Source organism: Camellia sinensis, chromosome 5 (genome assembly GCF_055761805.1).
Source record: "Camellia sinensis isolate YWXY chromosome 5, ASM5576180v1, whole genome shotgun sequence".
Classification (NCBI taxonomy): domain Eukaryota; kingdom Viridiplantae; phylum Streptophyta; class Magnoliopsida; order Ericales; family Theaceae; genus Camellia; species Camellia sinensis.
Window position 1 is genome coordinate 142303030 of NC_138965.1, and position 10795 is coordinate 142313824.

The window sequence follows — 10795 nt, forward strand, 5'->3', positions numbered from 1 at the left end:
GAGAAAGCGCACTGGTTCACATCGCCTCATACCAGCAAGAGTTATCTAGAAAATATAACAAGACAGCACATCTGAGGTAATTCAAGATTGGAGATTGGGTGCTACGCAAAGTAATGGGAAATACTCTGGTACCCGGAGATGGCAAGCTAGGACCTAATTGGGAAGGTCCATACAAAGTGGTTGGTTTACCAGGAAAGAGGGCATACCACTTGGAAGATAGAGACAGCGAGGCCATTCCCAGGCCATGGAACACAGCCAATCTCAAACTATTTTATTTTTAGCTTTTCTTTAAACATACTTGTAGTTTTTCTTTTTTCAATAAAACAAGTAGTTTTCTTTTCGGCATAAATTGTTTTCTTCTGTAAAAATAGTCTTAGTGAGCTAGGGGTAATGAAAGCGGAGTTGGCTGGAAAAACTAACTTTGAGCTTTCTTCAGCCAAGATCAGGATCTAGGCTGAAGAAGTTTGGCAGGAATAACCAAACACTTTGGCTCTAAGTTGGCAGGAATAACCAACTTTGAGCTCTCTTCAGCCAAGATCAGGATCTAGGCTGAAGAAGGTTGGCAGGAATTACCAATACTTTGGCTCTAAGTTGGTAGGAATAACCAACTTTGAGCTCTCTTCAGCTAAGATTAGGATCTAGGCTGAAGAAGTTTGGCAGGGATAACCAAACACTTTGGCTCTAAGTTGGCAGGAATAACCAACTTTGAGCTCTCTTCAGCCAAGATCAAGATCTAAGCTGAAGAAGTTTGGCAGGGATAACCAAACACTTTGGCTCTAAGTTGGCAGGAATAACCAACTTTGAGCTCTCTTCAGCCAAGATCAGGATCTAGGTTAAAGAAGTTTGGCAGGGATAGCCAAACACTTAGTTCTAAGTTGGCAGGAATAGCCAACTTTGAGCTCTCTTCAGCTGAGATAAGGATCAAGGCTGAAGTGGTTGGCCGAAAAAACCAACACTTAGTACTCTTCAGCCGAGATAAGGATCTAGGCTAAAGAGTGGTTGGCTGGTATAACCAACTTTTAGTACTCTTCAGCCGAGATAAGGATCTAGGCAGAAGAGTGGTTGGCTGGAATAACTAACTTCTAGTACTCTTCAGCCGAGATAAAAACCTGCGCTGAAGTGGTTGGCATGTATGACCAAATAGGTTACAAGGTTAGGACTGAGGTAAGTATCTCGGCCAGAAAATGTTATACTGAATACAAATTACAGTTGAAAAATAAGTGCAGGTATGGAACAGACCAAACAAAAGAAAGGAAGATTTCATTCAAAATTCAAGTCCAAGTTACAAGAAGTGGGACTTTAGCCCGGTTACACATTCTTTCCAAAAGTAAAAAGAAGAAAATACAGGATCAAGCAAAAAGGTCGTCAAGATCCGCGTTTAGATCAACTCGAAGCCCGGTTTCAATAGGTAGCATAGTTACATTTTCAACCAAGTCTTCCACCGGAGGCGCCACCTGAGCTGTCTGAACAACGGGATCATTGGCGACAACCGGGGCATTGTTGGGTTCAGGAGATGCTTCTTCTTCCTCAACTTGAAGAAGTTTTTGTTGAATGGCGTTAGCATACTCCGCCATGTAGCTCGAGATGAAGTGAGGAGGGGGATTCTGGAATACCTTGGTTTCATCCCCTTGACCGAGCTTCAAGACCGCTGCCTTCCACCCACACTTGAAGAAAATATCTTTAGCAGCTTCGCACTGCAAGATGTATGTGGCTTCGCCTTTCTTGTAACCGCGGTCATCCGCGTCTTCCATCTTCTTCTCAAGCTCGGTTATCTCAGCGTTCTTCTTCTTCTTGACTTTAGCAAGCTCACGCAGATAATGGTCCTTCAGCTTGGTCAAGGCCTTTTGTTTGTCCGGCTCCGCTGAATCTACTAGCCCAGTGAGTCGGGCGACTTCTGACTGAAGCTTGGTCATTTTTTATTTGGCTTCGTTTAGCTCGGCCGTCTTGCTATCGGCCTCAGCCACAACCAGCCTTGTCATCTTGCACAGCTCTAGCACATGCTTATGTGCAATATGTTTCTTCTACATAGCCTGTAAGAGGGCGGTAAGCAATTTCGAGTGAAAATCGAGCAAACAGATGCACAAAATGGGAAAACGAAGGAAAGTGTACTCACCAGCACCATCGATTTGGTGGCCGAGCGGATGGCTTTAAGTTCGGTGAGATAGTCATGGTGTTCCATGTCAGGGGGCAGGCACACGCTCTTAGCCAGGTTGAAGGCAAGCGTATGGTCTTTGTCTGCCACCACTGAATCGGTGTCTCGAATGGCTCGGTTCTGGTATGATAATTTCGGGGCCCACTCAGAGGAGCTAGCCCGGTTAGAACGCTTAGGTTGTGGGCTTGGTGGTGTGGTTTGAGGAAGCATGGTTTCATCCTCGTCAACAAGGCGTGGCTCGGTTGTGGAAATCCGAGCACGCTTGCTGGGCCGAGATGATGAAGGCTGAGCGGTTGGAAGGGCTACCACGACCTCTTGTGTTTGGCCGGCTTGTGGTACCTTGGCTTGATTTGTTTCGGTGATAAGGGCCCTAACGGTTCTCTTCTTGGCCATTTCTTGTTCTGCAGTTAATGGGATGAGGTTGATTTGGGGAAGGGTTGGATCAGGTTCAGGTGATGGCTCTAAAAGGAAATCTGTCACCCTGGTTTTCCTCCTGCTGTTATATTTGTAGGTCGGCTTAAAATTGAGTAGCTCGGCCCAACCTCGATTGCGGTACCGGAGTGCGGCATGTAGTGCTTCAAGATTGGGGTATTGATATTGCTGCTTTAGTTGGTTCAAATCTGCATAAAGAGAAAGCAACGGTTAGCACGGTGCAAAACTTATAAACATAGTAAAAAAAGCACAAAATTAGGCCGAGGTAATTATACCGGCTACTCCTTTATTCCAGTTGATCCGGTCTCCTGGTATTTGGGCTTCCTGATCTTCGAAGTTACCAGAGACCCAGAAAAAGTCGTCGTCATTGACATCTTTGTCTGGGGTGTTTTTTATTATTTTCTCTGGTTGAGGCCAAGCCGGCGATGTAGCTCGGCGATGCCGTTTATTATTTTGTATGAATTGGTGCTAAGTTGGGTTGGGCATATCCTAGTTTGCCTAAGGAATTCGCACAAGAGTGGTTGAACTGGGAATCGGAGGCCGGCTTCAACAATGGATAGCACGGTAAAAGGTAAGAAGCCCGATTTTCCCCATAGGGTTGTGTCTAGTTCGGCCAGGGAAAGATGGACGTCATCTGGAATGTGGTAATCCTTTCGGAACTCGGCTATGGCCCCTAGAGAGTTCACTAAAAATTGGTACTTCCTTATGTGGACTTAAATTATGTATAATTTAGCTCGGTGTTGAGATGACCTTCGGTATCTCAGTTGAGCGTGCAAAGGTGTGCCTCGCTAACCTAAGTCTGCAAAGTGAAAAGGAAAAGTGTTAAGCACGGATCGTTGGACCCTGTTAAAAGAAACAAAGGCAAAATAAATGGAGTCCTTGCTCGGCTACATGGGATATCATCCGTCCTTAGCTCGGATTAAAGCGAAGGACTTTAGCTCGATTAAGTGGTACGAGAGGTTCTTAGCCCGGTTGAAGCTTAGGATACGACATTCTTGGTTCGGTTTTAATTAATTCAGAGAGCTGGTTGGGCCCAAGTGGTAGCCCGGTCATTGGTTAAGGCTTTCTAGTTTGGTAGTACGCACGCCTAATACAGTTCCCTAGCACGACTAAGTGAAACAGAAGGTTCTTAGACCGATTGAAACTTAATCTAGTTCGGCTGGGTACACACCTTAAATGCAAACAGATTGCTAGTTCGGTTGACATAATATTTTGGATAAAAAACGTCATTTCTCAGATTGACTGTGGATCCAGTGGGTCTATTGCATGGTTTTTGGAACAAAGTGGTCATTTCCCATGGAAACTACAAGAAAATGTTTTTGAAAAACATATATACTATCCTATGTATTACAATACATAGCGAAATGAATGGAAAGAAATAGACGATTGAGCTACTTACGTTTTGAAGACGGGAGGACGTAGATCAGAAACCACGAAGATGGTGATGAGAGCACAGGATTTGCAGGTACTGTGATTGTAAAAATGGAGGCTCAAACGAACGAGGGAGAGAAGATGAATAATGGAAATGGGGGGTTCAAAACATAGGGTTTTTGTATAAAATGAAGGAAAAATGCGGGACTGTTCAAATTTTTCAGAATACGAAGACGGCGGTGACAGCTACACTGGGCCAATGAGAACTAGCCACGTGTCCATGGAAGAGAAAACAATTCAGTTATACAACGGCTGAAAAGACGTTTTGATTGGACAGATTAGTAGCCCGGCGTGAATTTAGCTCGGTTGAAGGCTACTTTTTAGCTTGGCAGGTAGAAAGGTAATCCCAAATCATGCTTGGCAGATAGAATTAAGGGGCAATTGAGAGGGAGTTTTATATGTGCATTAGGGCCGAGCTAAGCCCAGGCGTAGTAATGGGCCGTTTTGTGGGCCGAGGTAAAAATGGCTTAGTGAAGTGGACCATGGTGTTAGAGTGGTTAGCTCGGTCCAAGTGGTTATAGTCACCGCGGTTGGGATGGTGATTATTAGCTCGGTCATAGTATTCAGAACCGAGGTGCTTGGGCTTCTTAAGCTAGACCTCACCTTTTTAGCTCGGTCAAGGCTTGTTGCAGTCAGCCTGATCCAAATAGAAGAAAGCCGAGGTACAAGTGAACATGAGCCGAGCTACATGCGGCATATAGAGGCACTGGGTTAAGTATGAAAGAGATAGTGTTAGCTCGGTCATACTATTGTCCAAACTGTGGTAAAACCATCTCACTTGGTTTAAGTAGTGAGGGGGGTGTTGAAGGATAAACATTATCTTTTAGGAGTGTGATTCCTAGGAGGACTCTAAGTGGAGGAACAAGAGTCCTACTAGGATTGAGCCACGCGAAACCTATAAAAGCTCACAACATAACCTATGGAGAGGTAACATAAATTTGATCCTCGAATACATAGAGCTTTTGACCATTTGTCTATTTTTCTGACTTAGGCATCGGAGAGGTATCCGGCACACACCTGCCGACTAGCTCATGTTTTTGTTTTCAGGGAGTAAAGCGACGACGTTTAGAGGATTGCAAACTTGATCAACAGGATTATACGAGAAGATTATTTCGTGCTCGTACAGATTTGATTCTACATAATGCAGGAGCATTTCTAAGGGAAGCATACAACCTATTCACCTCTTCCTCCTCCCAAGCCAGTAAAGCTCTTCTAAAGCCAAGATTCCAGTTATCAGTTGCTTCTCTTTTCTGATAATAGTCATGAACAACACCCACCTTATCATTTGATAATGAGAAAAGCCTAGGAAATTCCACCTTTAAACATACATTGCCTGCCCATTTATCCCACCAGAATAGAGCCCTCATTCTATCACTTAGCATAATTAAGGAATTATTGAGATAAAAGTTATGGATATCTGGTTTTGATAGTACAGTGTTGATTATACCAGACCAAACTCTGGAACCACTACCATCCAAACTTGGAAACCAACTGCTACCTCTTAAATTATATTTGTTACAAATTACTTCCTTCCATAAAGAGTGATTTTTAGCCCCAAACATCCGCAACCATTTTAGGAGAAGGCAAACATTCATAATACTAATTCTTCTCACACCCAATCCACCAAATCTTTTGTTTAATGTGACCACATCCCACTTGACCAAGTGCATTTTTCTTCTTAAATCAGATCCACCCTAGAGGAAAGATGATTGCAATTTCTCAATCTCCTTAGCCACTCCAATAGGTATTCTAAACAGAGAAAGATAGTAAGTAGGCAAACTGGACAAAAATAGATTTAATCAAGGTCAACCTTCTAGCAAAGGAGAGCAATCTCTTCTTCCATGAGGCCAGTTTCGACTTGATCTTCTCAATAGCAGGTTTCCAAGTGGTTTTTCTACTTGGATTTGCTCCCAAAGGCAGCCCTAAGTATTTAAAGGGAAGCTTATGATGAAGACAATTAAGTCTGGAAGCAAAATTATTCAACAATCCCTCATTCACCCCAATAACACTGATTATACTCTTATGATAATTAATTTTAATTCTTGAGAGGATTTCAAAGCATCTTAGAATTCTTTTGATGTTCACCACTTCCTCCCAACTAGCTTCACAAAACAAGATGGTATCATCTGCAAATTGTAAATGAGAAATAGCAAAACCATTAGATCCCACCTGTGCTCCCTTTGAAAAACCCAACTCTTTTGCTCTAGACATCAGGATATTAAGGGCCTCAACAACTATATTGAATAGGAAAGGTGACAAAGGATCACATTGTCTTAAACCCCTTTGTGGATGGAATTCAGGAGTTGGTAATCCATTGACCAGTACTGAAATCTTGGCAGAAAACACACAGGCTTTGATCCATTTTATCCATTTATCACCAAATCCAAAGTTGGAAAGCATGGGAAATAAGAATTCCCAGTTAACTGAGTCAAACGCTTTTTCAAAATCTAATTTGAGAATTATACCTTTACTCTTCGATTTTCGCCACTCATCAACTATCTCATTGGCAATCAAAACCCTATCAAGTATGTTCTTTCCACCTAAAAAAACGGATTGCACCTCACCAATGTCATGGGCATAACCATTTTCAATCTATTAGATAACATCTTGGCATGAATTTTGTATAAGGAACCAATCAAACTAATTGGTCTAAAGTCATTAAGGGAAAAAAGGCTAATGGATTTAGGAATCAAAGTAATGAATGAGCTATTAATTCTGCAACAAAACATGCATTCCGGTGAAACTCACTCATAAAATTAAGCACATCAGATTTCACAATACTCCAACATTTCTTAAAAAATGCCAAGTTAAATCCATCCGGCCCAGGGGCTTTATTACCCTCACAGCTCATAATGACATGCCTGATTTCCTCTTTAGTGAATTCACCCTGTAGATGATCCACAACTTGTTCTTAAAGGGGCCAGATAGTTTGGGTCTGATACCCCAAGATTCAGAGAAAAGCTTGACAAAATGATCATTAGGGACTGCAGCCCTCACATCCACTGGCTCCTCAATCCTTGAACCATTAACAAGCAGTGAGCCCAAGGTGTTTTTACTATTTCTGCTACAAGCCATGATGTGGAAAAATCTTGTGTTTCTATCACCTTTGAGAGCCCAATTTAGTCTAGATTTCTGCAACCAGATCTATTCCAATATTTTACTCAATCTCCAAGCTTCTCTTTTAACTTCCTTTCTTCTACTAATTTCTGTGGCCAGTAAAGGTCTTTCCTCAGCTAACAAATCAAGGCCATGAGCTTCCTTCTCAATACTTTTAAGCCTGGACTCAATCGTCCCAAACACCTCTACATTCCATTGTTTTAATGACTGTTTCAGAGCTTTAAATTTCATGAGACATTTATAACCTGCCCACCCTTGAACATTAATTTCAGACCAGCTTTGCTTCACAAAAGTGAGGAACTTAGGATGTAAAATCCAAGCATTAAGAAATCTAAATGGTCGAGGGCCCCAATCCCTATCATTCTCCATCAAAATAATGGGGCAATGATTTGACAGTTGCCTAGGTAGACCCCAGAGTTTGCGATTAAAGTTTTCCAGCCATTTATGATAAACTAGGAATCTATCAATTATACTCATTTTTTCTCTATCCTGAGAATTGCACCAAGTGTACTTCCTCCCAAGTATAGGTATGTCTATTAATTCCATTTGTTCTATCATAGTGTTAAAGTCCCTCATGCCTCTATCTCTGTTGGAGCATCCAACTTTCTCAGTTAAATTCCTAATTTCGTTAATGGCCCCCCCATACACCAAGGCCCTAGGAATCTGGGTTTAAGCTTTACTAAACCATCTTATAGCTCTTTTATTTTTGCCACATCATTAGGACCATAGACATTAATAATGACGCAATCAAAACTATAGAATAATGTACCTGACAGCAACAAGAAATTGTGATTGCAGCAGGAAGTAGAAAGTTGTAAGATCTTTGGATTCCAAATGCACAATAAACCCCTAGCTCTACCAACAACATCAACTGACATGAACTCAAAATGATCACTAGGCCAAATGGATCTTATGAGACCTAAGTTGACCTCAGACTTCTTGGTCTCTTGAATTAAGATGATATCTACTTTTCGTTCTGAAATACTTTTCTTAATCTTTCTCTTTTTCTCTGGTCTGCTAATCCCTCTCATATTCCATGACTGTATCTTCATGTAGACAAGGTTTGCACACTTAGTCCCCTGGCAGTGTTTACCTAGTTGGCATCCCCAGCCCTTGCTCTAAATTTCTCCAGATCATTGCCTTCAAGCTCCTTCAATTTGCTAATTACTTCCTCATCCTTCCATTCAAAATCAATGCCGAGAGCTTTGCCTATTTCGAATGTTACTTTTGCTTCAAACAGGACAAGCTTTCCTCTGCTAGACTTACTTGCCATTGAGAGTGAAATTGCAGCTACTGCTGATCTGAAGATAGCTCCTTTTCTTAGGTTTAATGGTGGTTTTCCAAATCTTGAAGATCCATTCTGAATACTTTTTATCTGCTGCTGCTTGGTTTTCATTGCTTTCCTCTTTGAGTGTAATGGAGTCAAACTAGTTGGGGCTGAGTTAGTGACCCTCATCGTTGAAGATGACCCAAATCTCCAACACTTGGGATAATTGGTGCAGTATGTGGTAGCGGGGTACAAAGATCCATAGGGTCCAACCCAATGTGATTGTCTAGCCTACTTAGGCCAAGGACCAAATGGTCAATAGCTGAAGCCACAACTGATACATTATACTCATGGGCCGATTGCAGGGCCACTACTAAATTAATCCCTAGGCCCATATCTTCAGCTCCACTAAAGCTTTTGATAAAGCTAGATGTTTGAATTTCACAATCGACCCTTCCACTTCCATCAACGTGTCTCATCTTGGAACTTACTAGCAGCCTTGATGAGCTTTCCTTGCATGCATAGCCGTTTTCTTCTGACATGACATTTTGAATGACTGATTCAGCTACCACCGAAGTGTCTCTGAGCAGAGCATCCTCTGCTATGTCATTACTGCAATCATGTGCTATCATTTCTTGTCCACCTCAAGGATGCCTACATGGTCATCACCTTCCTCATGCTTACTCCCTTTGTCTGTAATCTGATTGTCATCCTCCTCAAGATTAACATTTCCACTTCCATCATAGTTCCCTTCAAATGAATTGCAAAGACCATGCATCTTCATATCATTAATGACAATAATTTGTTTCTCAGATACCCTAATTGGATGGAAAGTACCCCTGCATTCTAAGTTGATGATTTGGTTAATGGTTTCCATACATGTTGTCGCAATCTTCACTTTTCCACATTGGAAATGGTTTAGGTTACAAGTATCCTCATCCAAACGGGTCACTATGCCCCATACCTTGCCAATATTGTTGAAGGTGTGGCAGCTCCACAAATTTAATGGAACTCCATAGTAGCTAAGCTAAACATGCCTTTATTGGTCAAGTATCATCCCCTGGTTCCATTCGAGGACTGAGTCACACCATTCCTTGAGCCAGTTCTTCATAATCAAAAGTTTTTCCTCCATGATCTCCTTTGATTGGAATGTTAAGACCAGATGTCTTCCACCACCAGCTCTTACTGTTATTTCTCTAAACTCTCTTCTTACTAGTTTTGCCTTAAAATCTTCCACAGCATGGAGTGGTTTTAGCCTTGCTATTACATTTTCATATAACCATCCATTGCCTTCCTCATAAGCTTTGATGATACAGTTTGTGTTCGATCCTGCTTTCGTCCCGCCCACCACCTCCGCAAAGGATCTCTTCCCTTGGTGACCAACATTTGTTAAGATAATAAATTTTACTTGCGTAAGAGCATAAGAGCACTTGCACCTTTATATTTTTGGAATTATTTTGAACTCTTTTCACTTACTTGCAAAGTTATTTCATATTTTACCTACTTTGTATTTTCTTATTAATTATTATGTTTTTCTCATTTTGTTGGCAGTTGAGAAATGTAATGTTCAACTTAGGAGAGAGGCTGACTGATGAAGAGGTGGAGCAGATGATTAGCGATGCTGATTTGGATGGTAATGGTCTGATTGATTACAAGGAATTTGTTAGAATGATGTTGGCTGCATGACGAGTTCACCTTTTAAAGATGTGTAAAAGTAAAGCAAAAAAAAAAAAAAATTGCTACTCCTCATAATTTTTTTTATTGTTTTATATCACCGAATTTTATAACAAAATATTATTTTACATCATGCTTTTAACGAAATAATTGGCCCAAAATTCACAAGGATTCATCGTGAAGCAATATATTCTAATTTCCAACGTGTTTCCAATCAACCCACCAAAATCTAGATTGATAATTCTAGAGAAAAAGTTCAAATTTGTAATTTAATTTTTCATTGTGTTACACTGGTTTCTAATAATAATATATATAAAAAATCCATCTTACTTAATGGCCTTTCCTCTCCATTCTTTCCCTTCGTATGGGTCGGTTGCCTCACCATGATTAAAACCCTAAATGTCAATTAGACAAGCCACCTAAAAATATTTCTGTAGGTGCAACGGAGGGTTAAACAGTTCTAACTAAAGTCAATATTTTCTAAAGATTACAGAGATTTTGATTTTATTGTCTAGTATAGACACTATATGAGTTTTTTTAAAATGTATTTTTTTATGTTAGATCAATTTAATCTCCAACGTGAACGGAATTTGTTAAGTTATTGGCAACTAAACAAAATATTTTACGTTTTAATAGATTTGGCTTTTTGGTCAATAAATTTCAATTATAACAAACCAAAAAATTATTAATGTATTTGTCAAGTTTTATTTCATTATATCATT

General features: G+C 40.7%; 1 protein-coding gene across 1 annotated transcript in view; it reads left to right on the plus strand.

Moving 5' to 3' along the window:
- The window catches only part of LOC114321010 (uncharacterized), a 78237-nt gene extending 68152 nt beyond the window's left edge, over positions 1-10085 (plus strand). Inside the window, exon 4 of the mRNA XM_082869926.1 lies at positions 9951-10085. Within this exon, the coding sequence (XP_082726052.1) occupies positions 9951-10085 (135 nt within the window). The remainder of the gene's footprint in view (positions 1-9950) is intronic.
- Positions 10086-10795: the final 710 nt, after the last annotated feature.